Source organism: Acipenser ruthenus, chromosome 33 (assembly GCF_902713425.1).
Source record: "Acipenser ruthenus chromosome 33, fAciRut3.2 maternal haplotype, whole genome shotgun sequence".
NCBI classification, from domain to species: domain Eukaryota; kingdom Metazoa; phylum Chordata; class Actinopteri; order Acipenseriformes; family Acipenseridae; genus Acipenser; species Acipenser ruthenus.
In genome coordinates, this window is record NC_081221.1 from 90,001 (window position 1) to 111,045 (window position 21,045).

A 21,045-nucleotide genomic window follows, 5' to 3' on the forward strand; every position below is an offset into this window, starting at 1 on the left:
CAATGCAGATTCATACAGTGCAGCATAGCGAACTCAGGTGTGTGTGTGTGTGTGCGTGTGTGATGCAGGACACAAACAGCGCTGCATGACACCGAGACAGATTGGCACTGCCAGCCAGCGAGCCAGCCTATACTTATAGCTCTGCTACAACAGACGCAATCTCTTCACCTAACCTGCAGCCCACGTGCTGGATATCTAAGCTATTGTTTGGCACCACGAGAGCAAAATCTTTGATTTGCATCTCTCTGCCCAACAACACAGCAAACGCTGCCCATGCGTGATACCGGCAGCTGCCAGCGCGTGCCAGCTTAGCACACAGGCACGCACACACCGACACGCACACGCACACCGAATCCAGCCGATGTGAGCCTGCCGGGAGTAATAGGCATGGTATAATAATATAGATTCATTGATAGATCTATAATAATCATCAATTATATGAATAGCAATACATGCAAAGCATTGGCAGCATTAAAAAAAAAAAAAACACTTAGACGATGGTAAAATTCAACTGAAGATGATTGCATTGGTCCTCCATGCTGTAAAATTATTTTAACGTATTTACTTTTGAAACATACCTACTTGATCTGGTTATTGGCAATCACAGTTTTCCTATTATGAGGAAAAATTGCTCCTATGAAACAGGCATGCTTTGTCTAGGCAGTGGCTTAGCACTTAGCACTACCAGGTGGTCAAACACAGGTATGCCAGCAGCTCTCACGTTACTTAAAGATCATTTTTTATTCTTCTCTAAAAAGGCAGTGACGAATTCTCTGCATTCTCCTGCTTAATTATCACACTCCCGCTCCGACTCAAATTCAACGAGATGTGTCCAAACAGAATATTGTTCAATGAGTGGAAGGCATTAGAGGTCTGTGGTTGAGAGTGGAGCAGCCAGCGATAAGCGGCTGTCACAGTTATGTGTTGTGAGGAGCTCGGCCTGCCAGTTCTGTGACAGCATTCCTATACTCTGAACAGTGGGGAGTGTTCGTGTACCGCATCCTTCATGTGTGTCGTTTGTGTTACTCTGGCTATACGGAATGAATCACACTCTACAGCCACACTAATTCACATTTCGTACAGATTCAAATGAACCTCTGTTTAAATGTGCTGACAGGTTGTGCCCTGCCACAGCTTACCAAGCCACTGTCCAGGAATGAAGACTTGGTTCACTCCGGCGCTGGCGGTGTGCGCTGGGGTTCACATTGAGCCTCTCCACGGACCCTCGCAGCATTTCTCATTATACTCTGAACAAGCACAAGGGCTGCAAGGAAGGAAACCCCGAATAGAACTTTGTGCAAAGGTGAAAAAACGCAAAGCGCAGTTACTGCATACGACCAATGATGGCACTGTCTGCTATGCAAAATGTAATAATGGAATAAATATCAGGTTAAATATTTTTGCCCTTAACAAGGACACCCAGGTTAATGACCCCCACCTTCACCTCCTCTCTCCCTCTCTTTCTTTCTCTCCTCTGCCCGCTGCACAGTACTAATTGCACATGCAAATATGCAAATTCCTTTTAATTAATTACTAGGCTAATTAGTGCTGTGGTATTTGTGAGCAATAAATCATGTGAAGGTGGGGCGAGGATACAGGAGACCAGGCCACTGCACTCTGAATTAAAAATTAAACAAGAGATCTGAGAACAAGGCAGGGCCGAAGAGGCTTTTAGAGTCCTCTGTCTGTCTGCAAATCTGAGAAAAGTCACAGGGCTAAGAAGCTTCTGTCTGTGTGTCTGTGTGTCTGCGCGGAGGACTAAGAGGCTACAGTCTGCCTGTGTCACTGTGTTGCTTCAATAATTAATAGAAATTCAGAATGAAGCAGAGGGAAGCTTCATTCACTTTAAAAAGGAAGCCAGGTAACATTTAATACAGGTTTGACTGTAACAGTAAATAAATAATAATAATGTAACAGTGACAGTAATAATTAAAACACGGTGTATACTGTGTTACACTCAGGAGTAGGTACTTCAGGCTCCCGGTGGCCAAAGAGATTTGAAATCTCAATTCCCTGTGCGCTCACCTAGCCAGTGGCAGTCTTAATTGGAGCTTTGACCATCTCCAGCTCGTGCTACAGAGTGTATCACACATAGCTGTGAGCCCTGATCTCCACTGAACACTGCAGGAGGCACCTGCTGGCTGACGTTGGAACAAGGCTTGCATTCATCTACAGGGGTCTATCCATGACTTCGATCAATCTCTTATAGTACTAGAAGGTAAACTTTCTGAATACTGTACCACTGATCCTCTTTTTAAGAGGCTTGAGTATTATTCCGCTCCAGCAGTCATGTATTATTCATCGTGATCAGTGACCATGCATGGAAGATTTTCAGTTTATTTTGCTTGATTTCCAGATTTGTCCCCTATAGGTGAAGATTAGGCAGGCAGACAGACTGGCTCTCTCACCTTGTCAGAGTGAGGCACTCCGTGTGTTTCCAGCAGCAGCAGCAGAGTTAGGGCTAGCCGGGGCCATCTTGTGGGATTTTGGGCTTTTAATTATGGTAACCGTGGATTAATTACGGCGGCTTAACAAGAAGCCATGCATTATTGATGAATAAGGGTTAGTTAGGGCTGCAGAGAAGGCAGTAATTAAATCAAAACGCAAGCTGCCCCAATCTCCATTTACAAATTGCATTACTGTTTTTATCACTGCAGTTTAAGTGGGGCAAGCAAAGGGAGGGACCTGGCCGGCACATCCAGGTAAAGGCTCTGGTTCCGGGGGAGGCATCAAAGAGACCTGCTGGAAATACCACTGGCATTTATATCATTCAAATAGGATCCTCCGGCTCTGCTTTATTAGACTCAGCTTTTCTCAATATTAGATTTTTTCTACTTAGCATTCATTTTTGCATGTGAGCACCAGACTTAAACAATGTCATCTTGTAATGCTTATCACACTCAACACAGAGAATCGTGGGAGTCTGGAACCAACTCCCCAGTAATGTTGTTGAAGCTGACACCCTGGGATCCTTCAAGAAGCTGCTTGATGAGATTCTGGGATCAATAAGCTACCAACAACCAAACGAGCAAGATGGGCCGAATGGCCTCCTCTCATTTGTAAACTTTCTTATGTTCTTATGTTCTAACACACACTGAAGACTGAAGTTTTTAAAGACGCCCCTCACCTGAAAGTCAAAGTAGGAAAAATGACCTAAAATGCCTGCATAGGATTCAACGTGGGAGAAATAGAGAATGTGGAAATGGACACTAGACGGTTCTGCAAATATACTCCTGTGGTATTTCCATTAAAGGTGAACCAACTTCTATAGTAAATCGTTCATTCTGTAAGAATAAGTACAATCCTTTAGACCGTTGCCCTTAAATAAATAAATACATAAATAAATAAATAAATAAATAAATAAATAAATAAATAAATAAATCCTGCAGCCCTGCACTGCAGGTAACTAGCATTACAATCACCATTGGGATGGCACTGCCTGGCAGACAGAGGGGCACATCACAGAAACGGCTCTGCACCCCCTCCTCCTCCAGACTGATATATGCCCTCCCCCTCACCCCCATGGCACTGTGCCTGTGCCCAGCCTACAGTGGCACCGGCAGCTGTTTGCTATTTATTACCCAGCCATGGTGAAATTGTTTTGGAAATCAGCAGATGTTTCGTCTTTAGTCCTTCTTCTGGGAGTGCTGTAACAAACACACTGGTCTAGGATTCTCACAGACACAGCCCTGCCCAGACTGGAGGTTTGGGATTGCGCAGGACGGGTACGATTCTCAACTCTGCAGCTGCAGCCGTATAATGCTGTCTCCAAAGCACTCAGTGGATGCCAAGGTCAAAATGACACGAGGAGGGACATGATTTATAACATTACAGCGGGGATAGAGAAATATCGATGATAATCACTTTGAAACACAAGGAATAAGATTATTATTATTATTATTATTATTATTATTATTATTATTATTATTATTATTATTATTATTATTATTTATCGATTTTGATTGTTTTAAATCGCAGACCATTCTCATTCCTTCCATATCGTACGGGGTTCCAGCACAGCAGCAGCGCCTGCCCTGCAGGAATTACCAGACCTGGGAAGGAATTGAATGGAGGCATCTGGGAGTTTATGTGGCTGACAGCGCCCTCTTGTGGTTTGCGGTCCCCGTGCACGTACTCGGTGAAGTGGTTGCTTTTCAGAAAGTTTAAACACAAACTTTTACCCCACAGATTTAAATTGCTCATAATATCTGAACATTCTTAAATCCTTTACAATCCTGCTATTAATAAAATAAGTATATGGGTAAGCGAGATGACATTTTACAATCTGTTTAGGAGGATTTTCTGAACAGTGCAGCTGGCAGAGCCTCGAGTTTACTGCTCGTCGAAGTGGGTTTTGAAAGGGCAGGGAAGATAGCCAAAAACGAAATACTTATTGTGGAAGTTGTTTTACCTTTATTGGAACTACCCTGGGGTATTTAATGGAGCTACCCTGGGGTATTTAATGGAGCTACCCTGGGGTATTTAATGGACCTACCCTGGGGTATTTAATGGAGCTACCCTGGGGTATTTAATGGAGCTACCCTGGGGTATTTAATGGAGCTACCCTGGGGTATTTAATGGAGCTACCCTGGGGTATTTAATGGAGCTACCCTGGGGTATTTAATGGAGCTACCCTGGGGTATTTAATGGACCTACCCTGGGGTATTTAATGGACCTACCCTGGGGTATTTAATGGACCTACCCTGGGGTATTCTTAAGGGTTTAAGACTCGATTCCATCTATTTGCATCGATCTCTGAAACGTGAGCAACATTTTTAAACAACTGAAGTCTTTAGTATGCTGTTTAGGGTTATTAGAGATACATATCATAAGATGATATTGTTTCGCTCCCATTAATCACTAAACATTGATGCAAATATGATATATTGTATCAGAAATGTAACCACACCCAATTGCTGTGTGTGTTGTATGTTTAAGGTTCGTACCAAGCCTGTTCACAATGTAGGTGATCCGTGATGCAAACAGTGTTCCATTCAGCGATATTAATTGCTGCTAACATTATTTTAAAACATTCTCGCTGCAATGCATTTGCTAGAATATATTAAACTGCTGTTAACAACATTGGACTGGGAAGAAATATGAGGAGTAACTAGTGCGATCTGTCAAGATCCGTCCATTAACACGATTCGGTTTTACTGTTTTCAGAAATACTGACAGACTTCTGAAAGGTACCACGATACAACGCACGAGCCAAAACGTCACGCTTCTATACTGTAGATCTGTTTATCTGTAGATCTAAAGATGGGTCGTTTAACAAATGTCAAAGTCCCGTGATTCAAAATGAAAGAGAGTGCGCCCAATTTGTTGATGTTTCATTTATGTATTTAAACATAATTCAAGCAATGGAAACATAATATAGTTAAAATAGATGGAATTTAATCAATGTGTGATTACTTCTTCTCCAAAGTGAATTGTTTGAGTTTGTAAACTGCCCCCTCACCACACACCATTGTCTTTGATCGGGACATTGAAATTGAAGAAAGAATCTATGAAAAAGACCTAGGAGTTTATGTTGACTCAGAAATGTCTTCATCTAGACAATGTGGGGAAGCTATAAAAAAAAGGCCATCAAGATGCTCGGATATATTGTGAGAAGTGTTAAATTTAAATCAAGGGAAGTAATGTTAAAACTTTACAATGCATTAGTAAGACCTCACCTAGAATATTGTGTTCAGTTCTGGTCACCTCGTTACAAAAAGGATATTGCTGCTCTAGAAAGAGTGCAAAGAAGAGCAACCAGAATTTAAAAGGCATGTCGTATGCAGACTACGCGGCGATCTGATTCAAGCATTCAAAATTCAAAAAGGTATAGACAATGTCGACCCAGGGGATTTTTTCGACCTGAAAAAAGAAACAAGGACCAGGGGTCACAAGTGGAGATTAGATAAAGGGGCATTCAGAACAGAAAATAGGAGGCACTTTTTTACACAGAGAATTGTGAGGGTCTGGAACCAACTCCCCAGTAATGTTGTTGAAGCTGACACCCTGGGATCCTTCAAGAAGCTGCTTGATGAGATTCTGGGATCAATAAGCTACTAACAACCAAACGAGCAAAATGGGCCGAATGGCCTCCTCTCGTTTGTAAACTTTCTTATGAAGAAAACAAGTTTACTGTTGTGCATTTTTGTAATGCACTCAAATGCCTTAACTAGACCACCTCCTACCTCCTAGACCAGGGGTGGGCAATCCTGGTCCTAAATTACATAATCGGATCAATGAAGTGCTTTGATCCAATTAAATTTAGGGTACAGTTGGAACAAAAACCAGGAGGGACCCTGGCCCTCCAGGACCAGGATTGGACACCCCTGTACTGGACCCTCGTCTCTCACGTTCCAGGGCTTTACTGCTCCTCTCCGCTCTGGTTGCAAGACTGCCCCAGACCTCACCACTCTTGGGGCTCCAGGAGGGAGTCGGAGGACATGTGCAAGTTCTACAGACCGCCGATGCTGGAGGACCCCTGGGTCGGGCTGCATCCTGCTTCCCGAAGCCTGTATTATAGTCCAGGAACTCCCTCTCCCAGCGGCGCATTGGAATAATGCAAGGAAGACCTCCAGTGCCCCCCAACTCCGAGGCAGAACCACCAGCGCTCTGCACACTGGACTGCAAGTGAACACCTCTAACCAAGGACTGCAGGCTCTCCAGTCATTGTGGTGCATTAAGGCTGTGAGGGAGTGTAAGGGGTTAATGTCTGCAGTACCGTTTCAGAGAATCACCATCTGGTGAGCCTTGAGGGGCAACCCCCCTCCCCTGTAATCTGGGGCACCTTGCCCTGCTGTCGGTGGAGCTTTAGAAACGGCATCAGCCGATTCATTCACCCCCAACCAGAAACACACAACCTTCCACTTTCTCTACCCACTGAGCTACTCAAACCCACACCCTTACCCAGGGAGCAAGGCTAACACAGACCATGCTTACGGTAGTCCAAGATTTGTGCCAGTTAGGGTTTCTGAAGCCCGATCAACACCTTCGTATTAACTGAATGAACAGGGAAGTCACTGGATCTATAGGACTTCACAGATCAATATCGATTTTTTTTAACATTAAATTTCATCAGACAAAAACAAACAAAAAAAAATTCTTTAGAGTTTGGATTTTGCTGCAGCCCCCTCTTAAAAAGAAAAAATATATTGAACCTGCAGTTTACCAAAAAATAATCACGACACACATTTATTTTGTTTCTAACCTTCAGATTGAATTTAATAAACAAAAAATTTATATATTACAAAATATCTGTACAGACATCGGTACAACCAAATGGTTTCTTCACACACCCCCCAATGGCAGAGAAACAAAAAAAAAAATGAAACTGAACTCAAGCTGTATGTGCTGCAGATCAAACAGCATGCAGACAGAGACGGGCTGCGCTCGCTGCCTGGGGGCACACTGCTGGGGGGCACACAGTGAAATGCATTTCTGTACCAACCTGTACAAAAAGTGCCAGGAAAGGGGAGAGGAAACCTTTTAATCTCACCCTGAAGACCTGGATGGATGGAAAGTTTTAGACAGATTGTGGCTGAAAGCACAGGGCAGCATTGAAGACTTGCACACTAATTTCACAATAGCTGTTCTAACATATTTCATGTGTGTAACTCTCAAAGCTGTAGCAGGATCTGGGGAACAACTTGCAGAAACAAAAAAGTAAAAGAAAGTAAAAACGGACAGAAATTGCGTGATTCATCGTACACTGCTAAACATTGAGCAAGCAGAAAATACACTATCAGGAACCGTTCAGTTCCTGCCTCTTCCATACTGGCGAATACAACTCAGCCAGGCTGGGGGGGGACAGATAAATGACACTAAATGGAAGACAAGGTATATGCAGAGCTTTCAAACAGACTTAAAGGGTTAATTCAGAACAGTTCAAACTGAACCACTGGTATTCCTTGAGGTATATGGCAGCGTAAACACTAGAGGGCGCTGCGTGCGATCGTATGATGCGATTTCAGGGAAGAGGGAGAGGGGTGTTTAGCGAGGAAAGAAGGGTGCGGTGAAACTGCATTCCTATGTCTGCCATTTTGGTCCAGTTGCTCTATGGGTTCCTGCAGAGCGCTGATGCTGTGCTGGATCCACAATGGCAGCCTCCACTCTGCACACCTGGGTGGGCAGCAGTCTGCAGTGTGCAGCTCAAAGCACAGCGAGCTAAAAAACATTGCCACTGTTGCCATGGAGACGGAGATTTCAGCTCCCAGGAGAGAGCGAGTTAGAGCGTGCAATCCAGCTTGAAGCCCATCTCCAGCACATTGCTAGTGGGGGGGGGGGGGGGGGGGCATTCGTGTTCCACACAGAGGTACAGGACACAGACAGCAGCCTCACAGGGCGCACTACACACACCCCGAAATAAAGAGAATCAGTCTGGCTGCTCTCCCGAGTGCTGGAACACCGTGGATCTCTTACATCAATTCTGCACTGTCTAACAAAAAAGCTTCGCTTAAAAAACTAAAAATAATCACGTGGTGCGTACCTCATGCAGCCCCCCTCTCGGGGGCCAGGTCAAGTAGGGGTCACTGAAAGAGGCGCACGAGGCACAAGGTCAGGTCAGGTTTCTTCTCACATATAATTCAGTATTTCACATTAAGCAGTCTTTGTACTTGTTATATTCCAGTTAGTGTGTTAGTTACTGAGCACGATCCATTCAAACCACAGGTCCCCTCAACAACCCCCCCCCCCACCCCCCAAAATCATTCAGCCCCCAGAATCGCAGGTCTAAGGATTTCAGTGTCTGTCGGAGTCGCTGCTCCACAGTTCAGCCACTCCAGACCTACACTTTCCATACCAAAAAACAACCTCTCAGACCGACAGCTCAAGCCTCCATGAAAGAAAAAAACAAACACTGTAGTCTTTCTAACCCTTCTAAGTAACCCTAAATACAGTACGGGGGTGGCCAGGGAGGGTGGGGGTTCACAAAGGGTCCCAGTTACTTCGGGGTTCAGTTAAGGCTCACTTGCCTCCCTCAACACCTCCTTAACGGGGTATCGGTTTGGACCCTCATTAACATGAGAAGCAGTCAGTGAGGAGGCCCCAATCCTCTTAGGGCTCCCTGTCACTGCAGCGGGTACTGATGCTCAGTAGGGCACCCCTTTCCCTCTGCCCCCCCTGGACTGAGCGCGGGCGGCTTCCCTGTACCCCTTGTTGGAACCCCACCCTGTGGCCCCCTCAGAATGGCTGTGCTCTGTGGCCCCTAGTTCGGTAGGCTGCTTCCCTATGGGCGCACCACGGCTGAACCGCAGGTCCTGATCCCCAGGGAACTGCATGGAGCTGGGGGGGAGCAGCAGCAGCTTCCCAGACGGGGGGTCTGGCTCGGGTGCAGCTCTGTCAGGAGGGGGGTGCTCAGGGGGGTCACCCCCCACCACAGTGCAAGTCCGTGCTGGCAGCGCTGCACTCTGCTGGCTGGAGGAACGCGCTGCACTGTGCTTAGCTGGCTCCGCCCCTCTGTGTTTGGACTCCTCCCCCCTCCCCCTGGGCCCCGCCTTCTCCTGGCCTGGCCCCGCCTCCTGTTGGGTGATGAGCTGCAGCAGAGCCGCAGCCACCGCTGGGTTCAGATCCTGGGAGACTGGGAGCTCTCCATCGGCCTCACTGGAGGGAAGGGGAGGGGGTCCTGGGGGGGGGCCCGGGGGTTCGGGAGGCCTCTTCTCAGGGGGAACCACACTCTGACTCGAACCCGGTGCCTTCCGTCTGCCCACACCTGACTCTGCAGGGGAAAAAAACAACAATAAACATACACACAACGTGTACAGTGTGAGGAAATCCCAAAACAGACGGGTAGATCGACTGCTGCACTGCCCCGCTCACGCACTTGCCTTTGCGTTCATTGCCACTGGCTGCAGGCGGCTCCTCCAATTGGATGCCGTTGCGCTCATCTGTTTGCTCCGCCCCTTTCTGTGGCTTGATGAGCTGCCCCAGCAGCAGAGCCAGCAGATTGGGCAGGTCCTCTTGACTGGCAGGCAGTTCAGCCAATGGGGCAGGCTCAGGGGGGTGGGGCTGCGCTGCGGCAGGTTCTGCAGAGCCAGGCTCCTCCTCCTGCTGCTCCTTCTGGTGCCCTCGCTGCTGATTGGATGCCTCTGTCAGCGCGGACAGCGATTGGGTGAGAGATTCCAGCTGCTGCTGAGTCTCTGGGTTTGAACCCACATTCAGCAGCTGAGCCATCTGGGGCAGGCTGAGGTCCGTCTGCCTCTGGAGCAGATTGAGCAGCACGGCCATCTCGTTCTGATTGAGCTGCTCTGCGGCCTCACCGAGACCTGCAGAGAGGAGAGGGGCGGGGTTAGCCAGACCTGCCCAGAGCAGTGGACGAATCAGGTTAACCCATTAACTGTTCTCCTTTGAGCATTTTTAAAAGGCATGCTATTTAAATGTTCTCTAACTATATCGTTATGATAACTTACTCTCTAATGTTGTTAACTGCAAACAGTCTAAATGGACATGGAAATCACAGAAATACAGCTTGTGTTCTGATTTTTTCAAAGAAACATCTATTTGGTACTTAGTGTGTTAAGACAGAGGGCTAATAGCAGAAACAGGGAGCTGGCTAACACTCTACAAAGCAACGCTGAACCACAGTGTCAAGAGGCTCAGTTCTGGTAAAATTGTAACAGGGCTGTACGAGGTTACACCACTACACCGCACCTTTCAGTGTGGCGGTCCCTCCTTGCAGCTCCTCCACGGGGGGGGCCTGTCTGGAGGGGGGGGCGGGGGGCTGCGTTCTCTCTGGGCTGGGGGTGGAGCGGCTGTTAACTGTGCCTGCAGGAGGGGGTGCCGGGTCCTTGCGGGGCAGTTTGGGGACAGGCACGTCCTCGGCCACCCCGCTCTGCCTCTGCCGCCGTCGCTTCTTACTCCAGAGCTCGTGGCAGTCCTGCCAGTGGGGGAGGCTGGGGAGGGAGAGGGAGGCGTGAATGCGCTGTACTGTGCAGTGCTGTACCACACTGCACAGCGAGGCACACACAGGCTCAGCTCTCTAGCTCTGCACTCACTCAGGGGGCCTCATCTTGCTCGGCTCCACACTGCTCAGGAAGTCGCTCTGCAGGGCCTGCTCCGCTGTGCAGCGCCGCCCGGGGTCAAGGGTCAGCATGCGGTCCAGCAGGTCCAGAGCGTGGCTGGGGATACTGGACACAGAGAGACAAAGAGAGAGACAGTGAGTCAGGGACACTGGAGAGACAGAGACCCACAGAGACAGGGAGGCGCTCCACTCACAATGCAAACTCCTCGCGCAGCCGGCGCCGGTACTGCTTCTTGGGCTTCATGGTGTTGAAGTAGGGCAGCTTGATGACATCGGGCCAGGCCGCCGGGCAGGGGCTGCCACACAGCCGGCTGGGGAGAGGGGGAGGCTGGGTTAGGCACGGGACAAACTGAACACACCCTCCTGGCAAAATCCCACGGTGCACAAAAACTCCACCAGAATTTCAGCAAGAACGAGCCATTGCTGAAACAGTGAGCCGCTGCATGAGGTACTGAAATGCTCGTGTCGAAACGGTTGCTACTGAAATGTTTTTAACCAAGAGTCAGTGCCACACTGGACAGACAGACAGACAGGCAGGCCGGCCAGACAGAGACAGGCAGGCCAGACAGGCAGACAGACACGGGTCTGGGGGGTACCTGATGAGCTCCAGCTGAGCCAGCTCCTGATTGGCCTGGAAGACCGGCTTCTTGGTGAACAGCTCCCCGAGAATGCAGCTGCAGAGAGACAGACAGACGCATTTAACCGCTTGTTTGGCACTCCTTTCAGACTGGGCACAAGGCTGCTTCAGACTCCAGACTCACCCGCAGCTCCAAACGTCGATGGCCGGAGTGTAGCGCTCCTCTCCCAGCAGCAGCTCGGGCGGCCGGTACCACAGTGTGATCACCTTGTTGGTGTAGGGACGGCTGAGGAGGGCACGCACAGAGAGGAAGTCAGAAAGACAGAAAACCCCAGAGCAAGACACACCCAGCTACACGCGGCAGTCTTGTTCTGAGTGTTACTGCACCTTGTAAAGCGCTTTGTGATGGTGTCCACTATGAAAGGCGCTATATAAAATAAAGATTGACTGAGAAATTGAAATTAATTGAAAACAGGAGACCAATCGATAGAGGAGCAATTCTCTCACCTCTCCTCCGAGTTGTAGAGTCGAGCCAGACCGAAGTCCGCCAGTTTAATTTGTCCGCTGAAACAAGGCAAATGGCAACAGTTACGTTCTCCCACATGCTCACACTGACGCACACACACACACTGACACACACACAGCCCCTCGCTCCGACTCAGTACCTGTTGTTCAGCAGTATATTGGAGCACTTGATGTCTCTGTGCAGGAAGCTCTTCTTGTGGCAGTACTCCAGCCCCTCCAGGAGCTGCTTCATGAAGCTCTTGATGTGTTCCTCTGAGAAGCGCACCAGCCCCGACTCCAGCAGGCCCATCAGGTCGTGATCCATGTACTCGAACACCAGGTAGAACGCACCTGGGGACAGGTAAAGAGAGGCTGAGACGCTCGGACCACGAGGACAGACCGAGATAGGGTAGTTCCAACACCGTAACATTGCCACTGGATACAAGCAAAGGTGGCAGAGAGTTTGTGACAGCCGTCGCCCTGTCAATCCTGACCCACCCTGTGAACCGACCCCAGACCCTGACCTCTGTCCTTCTTGAAGTCCAGTGCGTCCTGCTTGTCCGTCACGATCTCCTTCATGTTGACCACGCTGCGGTGGTTCAGCTGCCGCAGGATCTTGATCTCTCGGATCGCTGTGATGGGGAACCCCTCCTTCTCATTGTCGAGACGCACCTTCTTCAGGGCCACCAGCTCCCCTGAACACAAACACATAGAGAGAGAGAGAGAGAGAGAGAGAGAGAGAGAGAGAGAGAGAGAGAGAGACAGTCACTGCACCAGCTCCCCTGAACACAAACACAGAGAGACAGTCACTGCACCAGCTCCCCTGGACACAGACCAAAACACACAGCGAGAGTCGCCCTCTTTCCCACCTAAAATGCTCACGAGAAGACACTCGTATACCACAAGAGACTGGGTCAACAGCACATATTAATTTACAATATACATCTTCAAACTCAGAGTCCTTGACCATCGCAGTCCAGTCCTGCTCACCTGTGTCCTTGTCCTTCGCCTTGTACACCTGGCCGTAGGTTCCCTCTCCGATAATGCCGATGATGCCAAACTTGTCGACGCAGCGCTTCCCCCAGTCGCTCTGCGTCTGCTTCTTCTCCCCGTAGCGCGGGCAGCAGAACCTGGATTAAACACGTGGGAAACAATTAAAACCTTCACAGACCTGGAACTTCTGTAACCAATCAGAAAAGCCACCACGAGGAGCCCTCAATCACAGTGCCGTTACTTTCAGATGAATGTGGGGGAGACCGTCTGCGTACAACAATTGCGTGTACATGGAATAGACTTTGAATGCATGTTGTCTTAGTGACATGACGCATATCCTGTGTGTGGAGCCGACAGGTCTGTCCCCGGCAGCGTTTATCTGCAGATCCCTTGCGAGGTGCAGCTCTGACTCACTTTGGTCTCTTCTTGAAGGCAGACAGTGGCTGGGGGGAGGTCTTCTGGACGGGGGACTGGGGGGGTGACGGGTCCCCCCCTGGCAGGGAGGGTGGCAGGGGCAGGTCAGTCAGCAGGTGCCGCGTTCGACCCTCCTTCTCCTTCTTCTGAGAGCGATGAGGGGGCAATTCCTTCGGGCTACAAGAGAAGGGGGGGGGAGGGACGGCAGGAAAGAGAATTCACATGTGCAAGACATCTAATGTCAGTGTGTGCAGCTGTGGTCCTGTGTTGTACTGTAGCTGTGGTCCTGTGTTGTACTGTAGCTGTGTTAAGATTAAACACATATAAACTTTAACACATGTGGTTGTCCTCCACTCATATGAGGCTCCATGTGCACAGCACTAATGTGAACAGGGAATAATGGACGGATCACTCACCTGCCTAAGCTGTTATCTCCCAGCAGCATGGGGGGCAGGGGGAGGGGGGGCAGGGTGGATGTCTTGGGGTGGGGGTGTGAGGAGAGATGGGGATGGGCAGGGCTCCGCGACGGGGGCGGGGCAGGAGATTTACCCTGTGAGGAAGTGGGGGGAGGGGGTCTGGGGGAGTAGGTCTCAGGCAGGGGAGGGGGAGGCTGGCGCAGGAGGGTGGCAGGAGAAGGGGGGAGTGGGGGAAGGGGAGGGGTGGCCGAGGGCAGGGGAGGGGGAGATGAGATTTGGGGGACTGGGAGAGGAGGAGGGGGAGCGGACAGTGAGACCTGCTCCTCCCTGGGGGGCTCAGAGAGGGGGAGTGGGGGCTGGGGGGGGTTCTCGAGGGCTGTGTTCCCATCTGGGGGGGACACCTCCTCCAGCTCTGGTTTGACCCCTGCAGTGACGGAGTTGGCTTCGGCCTCGCTCTGTTTCTCTGCTGGTTTGGGAGGCTTGCTCGGCCCTCTCTTGGCGTTGGCTGGCAGGGCCCTGGGCTCCTCTCTCCGTGGCCCCAGGGAGCTCCTCGCTGCCCCTGCAGCGGCGGCCTGGCGCTCCCTCTTCCTGCGGCTCAGCTCAGCCCCCAGGCTGGAATTCAGTGGGAAGCAGGAGGGAGGGGGGGGCGAAACACTGGACTGCCGGCTCCGAGACCCCGACGAGCGCTTCTTACTGTGAGAGCGAGACGAGGATCCTCGGGACAAGGAGGAGAAGGGGGGCGGGGAGCGGCTGCGGGAACGAACCGACCGCCTGAGAGAGCGAGAGCGAGAGAGAGAGAGAGAGAGAGAGTGAGAGAGAGTGAGTGAGTGTGAGAGTGAGAGAGTGAGAGAGCGAGAGAGCGAGAGAGAGCGAGAGAGAGAGAGAGAGAGAGAGAGAGTGAGAGTGAGAGAGCGAGAGTGAGACCAAGAGCGCGTGAGACAGCGAGTGAGAGCGAGAGAGAACGACAGAGAAAGAAAGAAAGAAAGAAAGAAAGAAAGAGATAGAAAGAAAGAAAGAGCGAGAGAGAGAGAGAGAGTGTGCAGGAACCTGACCTGGGGTCAGTTAGAATGAATTACAATTACAATAATATTTTGTGCAGTTACAATTACGCTGCAGTAATTACAATTATACTACAACAGTAAACACACAACTACACACATTAACACGTTTACTCTGTGTATTCTAAATAACCAAGCAATGAATCACAGGTACAAACACAGAAACATACTACAGAACTTAATTTTTCAAAGAAATGGGGATCACTGAAAATTCTTGAAGACACAAGAACAGCGACGTCTCGGTGTGAAACACACCATGGAACTGCGAACGACTCAGCTGGGAAAGGGGCGTCCTTGAAATGCAATTGATCAACGATGTGATTGATTTACAATGACACAGCTGTGACAAGGTTCAACAACAAATACATTTTAATTACAATCTATTACAAATGGCACCACTGCACTTACCCCCAGGTCTGTCAGGCCCTGCTTTACACAAATCACAGAGGGACTGAAAACAGGACTAAAGCTTCTTCAAAGCAGAAGGCATTACCAGAACACACTTCACGGTTCTAACTTTGTGGAGTCCGGTTTTCCAAACGTTGTCCTCACAACATGCACAGGCAGACGGACGGACGGACGGACGGACAGACAGACACTCACTCCACGAAACAGTAATGACAACGCTAGGCAATGATGATCCCAGACATGCTGTAAACAAAGCAACTGAGAGTAGCCCCTGTCAAGCCTGATTTAAACACCCCAACACTAATGCTGTTTCAATTCTCAGCTGTCTTCCCAACTAAAACACTGCTGTACTGAACAGTCTTAGATCAACGGTACTGTAGCTTCGAGACGCATGGCATTTCCCCCACTGAGAGCTCGACTGAACTCCAGCAGCAGGGAGTCTCTCCACAGCTCAAGACAAGTTGAATTTCACACGCAGCGAGCGAGGGTGGAAACGCCTCCCATTGCACAGCGACATGAGCTCCAATGCCAGGTTTTACTGCATACCCTTAAAGCACACCTGCTGTGCAGCAGCACACGCATGAGTTGGCATTTCGTTTTAAGATTAACTTTGTAAACATTACACAACACTGGCTAAGTTCAAGTGTTGCCTAATTATGCTCAAGAGTAAAGTGCTGTGCAGACTCTGCACTGCATAGCGCTTTGAGCCAGTCCACGTTTTTATTATGAGCCACAGATGCCTGGAGTGCTAAAATCTCAGAGCAGCAGAACCTGGAACTGACACTGTATGCACCAGGAGTCCTACTGTAATCAGGGACTGCGTTGCAAAACACGAACCTGCTCCAAAGCAAGCTGCAAAAGCACAAAGGCGCTGCTGCTGCTGCCTGTGACCCAGGCCTGTGCCTCAGCTGGGCTCTCCCTGCAGACGGGAAGATGTTTTCATACCTGGTGTAGCTGACCTGCTGGTAAGTGAATGAACTTTGAGCTCAATCACAGGACACACACCGTGTGCGACAAGGGGCTGCTTGAAAAACAGCAGGTGGCGCACTCACCCCTCCCAAAAACACAATATAATACAATACAATTCCAACTGAACATGGAGAGTGAAAACACGCACACGATTCTAACTGCCTGCTAACCCTAATGCAGGACACCCCTCTACCCCAATCCCTCCCAGAACAGAACAGTGTGCTACTCACCGTGACTCTGGGCTGGCGCTGGAGGACCTGCGGTTTGCGTAGGGGCTGAGAGAGCGCCTCCTGCTGGAGCATCCGGGGCTGCTGTCTCTCTCGTCGCTGGAGGAGCGGAGCCGGCTGCCCCTCCCGGTGGGCTCCTTGCAGGCCGGGGGGCTGGGGCTCTGCTGCCTCCGGTGGTGGTAGTGGTAACTGTCCTCATTGTCCTGCCCATACCCACCCTCTACTGCCTCAGGGCTGTCTTCACCTCCCCCGCCTCTGGGTTTGGGGGAGCCCTTTTGCCTCCTACGGGGGCTCCCCTTGTACCCCTTCTTGCGGTGGCTCTTGTCCCCCTTGTCCTTTTGGGAGGAGGCAGCACGGGAGTCGCCCTTGTCACGCCTCTGTTTGCTGTCCTTGTGGGATTTGGCTGCCCAGCCGCCCTCCTTGCTCTTGGAGGGAGTGGGGTTGGCGCCTGCTGGTTGTCCTGGTGCGGAAGAGGATGAGGAGACAGCAGGCTCGCCCCGCTTCCCAGTCCCTGCGTCCTCAAGCTTCCTGGAGCCCGAGGGCCTGTCTTTGCTCCTGGCCCCCTCCCTGACCCCTCCCTTCTCCTTCTCTCGCTCTTTGCTGCTTTTCTTCTTCTCCCTGCTCCCTACTGTCTTTACCTTGTGAGGGTCTTTGGACTTCTTGTGGGGGTGCCTGTGCTTGTGACTCCGCCTTTCCACGCTGACACCTCCCCTTTTCCCGTGGTGGTCTGCCACAGCCTCGGCACACCTCTCCCCGCCACGCTTGTCAGACCTACCTGTCGGAACGTCCGAGAACGTGTCGGAGTCGGAGCTGATATCGTCGTATTCCACTAAAGGTTTACTAACACTCACCGCTGGGGGCGCCGCGGAGCTCGTGGTGGTGCCGGGCCTGTGGTCGAGCGCTGCTTTGTTGCATTTGGACTTGTGGCGCTTGTGCTTAGCTGAGGAGCCGGACACGGAGGCCATGAGGGCGTGCTTGCCGTCTTTGCTGGTCATGTTTGTAGCCGAGGAAGGTTGTGGCTGCGCGGTTTGCAGGGTCCCGCTGTTGCTTGGTTGCTGTTGTAACTGAACGACAATGCCTCCATCCGGGTATTTTCTTCCATGTTGTCTCTCAGAACCGGGCATTCCTCACGGCAACGCCAGGCCTCTCCAACCACAACGAAGCATTAACGTAATAAAACAAAAAACGAAAAAAAGGTAAACTTAACAATTAATAATTACAGAAAAAAAAAAAAAAAACACGGAGTAGCCCACGGTCTCTCTCTGTTTCTTTCCTATGCTTTCTCTCGATTGATTCCAGGTCTCTCCCTCACTGACCTGCTCGGAAGAAAAACAAATAAAAACACAAATAAATCGACTGAACGTGAAAGCGTTTTTAAAGAGAAGTCGCTACATCCTGATCATCTCTCCCCTCCCTAGCAGCAGTCGAAGATGTTTATTGTTGGTGTTTAATTCTCTCTTTTTTTGTAAAAGAAACGTCTATAATCAACACCTTTTTATTATTCCTTAGCCCGGGTGCAGGCGTAAGGAAAGGTATTTAATTCCTTCTGTTTCCGATGGAGTTCAGAAACAACCAGAGTCCATGATGAATGGGCGATACTGTTTCACAAAACTGAAATTGAAAACTTGAATCGGTTGATACTGTTTACATGGTCGCTTTATATATATATATATATATATATATATATATATATATATATATAGACTTTTAATCTCTTTGTTTTTGATATTGGTCAGAAATGTCAGTATATTCGTGTGCAGCAGATGTTCTAGTTTATTTTCAATGGCCCTGGGAGCCTATCTGGCCTATATTTAGGGCGATGTTTGCAGATTAAGAACAGCTACTGTCCCTGTTTCTAAGACGAGAGGACAGACGCCATTACGGCTCCTTTGGTCTCTGCTCTCTCTCGCTCACCCGAGCCGCAGCCGGAAGTGTCACTCGCACGGTAACCAAGCAACTGCCTTTCCAGGGCGGAGCCCCGCCCCTCGTTCACCCGCGCTGTATCTATCGCTATTGATCATCTATCTGTAAAGAAACAAAGTCATTGATAAACTGAAAACACACTATTTTAAAGACTAGCTAAAATAGGGTGTGTTTCAAATTAGCCAGGCTGTGATATCTATAATTGGATTCCACGTCCTCTCTGCCTTTCAAATCGCAGCGGTCCTGTGCTGCAGCATATCCAGCCATTGCGTTCCAAACCGGCCCTACATAATCATTTGAAACAGGCAGTTTATGGCAGCATTAGGCAACAAGGCGAATCTAAAATAAATATTTTTAGTTTAGGACTGGTTGGAACAAAAATATGTACTGGATGTGTCCACAAGGCAAGTTCGACACAGAGCGAGAGTAAACGCTACCACTGCGCCGCCTAGCCCTTTACCCGAGAACTGCAGCTCCATGCTTGTTCCTCCCGCGACTATGACGTTTCAAAGTTTGCTAAACCGGCCAATCAAACGAACAGGCTCGTAGTCTGAGCATGACATTTTAAAAACATTAGGGAAAAAAATCAAACTGGCTGCAGTAAAACTCTTTATGAAAGGTTCGTTTCTTTGAATTAAAACGCCGCCACGCGTTATTAGCAGGTATAGCGATTATGCCCGCAGTCTTTTTTATTTCAACCAAAACTCCGTCAAAAAAAAAACAGACAAAATAACTTTGTACAGTATTTAGTTGAATTTAAAATCATTGAAATCACACCAATATGTTGGAAAACTAAAACAACCGTGTTTTAAAATAGTCAACAGCCAATGATTGTTTACGGTACGGTAGCGATATATCGTGGAATATAAATCAATTTTTTAAAAGCAATCACTATACAATAATGTGGATGGATGCGGTGTGTTCGCCTGGCCTTGGTGCAAAAGGAGTAATATGGATGTTATTGATGACAATATTGAATCCATTGCCAATGAGTCTGTCTGTCTGCGGTCCGGATTGTGAGTGACCGGCTGGTTCCGAGTCCAGACTGGGAGATGCTGTGTGTCTGTGTTGTGTTTGGCTGAGGTGGGGACGGGACGGGACCCGCACAACGGCACAAATATTTACAATTTCTTCCGCTTTCAACTCCGTACCCCCCACCCCCCAGGAAAATCTGGGATATACCCCGGTTCAAGATGGGGAAGGAGCAGGGCCGTGTTAAGCCAATGGGCTACATGGGCTGAAGCCCAGGGCCCCGCCTCCTAGGGGGGCCCCCGCCGTCCCTGTAAAGCAGTGGTCCTCAAAGTGGTGCCCGCTGGCAAATTCAGTGCTGCTCGCTTATGCTGTGCTTGTACGTACTCGACATATTTTTTTTTTTTCCTGAAGTACCTCTGCGATACGATCATCCAACTGAATATCTGCATTTTCTCTGCGGTAGCCCAACCATAAATTAGCTGGGTGGGACATTAACTGTGTCTGTTTCAGTTGCAGGTACTGACAGTAAGTTTAACCAATAGGAGAGTCAAATATCTGCCAAGTTTACGCAGTTGTCCAATCATAATTAAGCAGAGGCCGTTCACGGTATTCTGCATGAAAATTGAAGGCGAGCGAGTAGCCAATGGGAAAGTGAAAGATCCGACAGCTGTCCAATCATTCGTGAGTAGAGGCGGGTTGTTAATATGCCGGGTAAACACTGAATTTGGCCGACTGTTATTGAGAAAAATAATACATTTCAGTATTTAGAATTGAATTTTCTCTATATATATTTTTTAATTTCACCAGACAAGGGAAACACCGTAGTGGATTTAGTTACAAATCCACTTTCTCTGAATAATTGTACTGGGAGATGAGCGATCTTTAAAACAGAGTAGTGTTGATTTGACAAATTGACACAAAGCGAGACGCTATCTATCCTCTTATTTTAGTTTATTCATGGTTATCTATGTAAACATGTTATTTAAAAATATTTGCATTGCGTATTTTATATGAATTATTTAAAAAATAAGCGCAGCACACACAATTCCTGCCTTATCACAGTAAACAAAGAATAACTCCCACTAAAACTCTCTATATAACGTTATACTATAAGAACCTGTGCAATAGTCAGCGTGCCCGCAAACAGCCAAGTAAGATCAATTTATGCCCGTGCCCAAATTACTTTGAGGCCCACTGCTGTAAAGTCAAACTGATAACGGTTGGCTAATAAAAAAGCACGTACTAAACTAAACAAATTGCCTATTTTTTAAAACATCTTGTGTCCTTTTGGCATGCCGTAGTTATTTGACGAAATAAAAAAATCTTATGCTAACTCAAATAAGAAAAGCGGAGTAGCGGTGCGAAAAAAAGAAAAATCACTAAACTCAAACTAGCTAAATCCGAGGAGGTTATAAATAGTACCCCAAAACTCACTAAACTCTTTAAAAGTCAGTGTCAGAAGAATGAAAGTGAGGAAGAGCCACATGAGTCAGAGGAGCAAGCAGAGAGCAGCGAGTCGGTTAGCGCTGAGTGCACAGCCACTAGTACAGCAGAGGAGAAAAACGAGAGCCAG

At 48.8% G+C, this 21,045-nt stretch overlaps 1 protein-coding gene across 2 annotated transcripts; it reads right to left on the bottom strand.

The window, feature by feature from the left end:
- Nucleotides 1-7,169: 7,169 nt before the first annotated feature.
- Nucleotides 7,170-18,848, bottom strand: LOC117433397 (cyclin-dependent kinase 12-like). 2 transcript variants are annotated; one of them, XM_034055607.3, is made up of 14 exons: nucleotides 16,581-18,848; nucleotides 13,916-14,686; nucleotides 13,500-13,676; nucleotides 13,083-13,222; nucleotides 12,617-12,787; nucleotides 12,254-12,443; nucleotides 12,096-12,152; nucleotides 11,773-11,874; nucleotides 11,608-11,685; nucleotides 11,206-11,322; nucleotides 10,986-11,117; nucleotides 10,642-10,883; nucleotides 9,819-10,256; nucleotides 7,170-9,709 (listed from the first exon to the last, which is right to left on the bottom strand). In XM_034055607.3, the coding sequence occupies exons 1-14, from the start codon at nucleotides 17,699-17,701 to the stop codon at nucleotides 9,084-9,086; spliced, it is 4,362 nt and encodes a 1,453-aa protein (XP_033911498.3). In that variant the 5' UTR covers nucleotides 17,702-18,848; the 3' UTR covers nucleotides 7,170-9,083. The 2 variants fall into 2 exon arrangements, with proteins under 2 accessions (XP_033911498.3, XP_034775281.2); XM_034919390.2 differs by having other exon boundaries at nucleotides 9,505-9,709; nucleotides 9,815-10,256.
- Nucleotides 18,849-21,045: the final 2,197 nt, after the last annotated feature.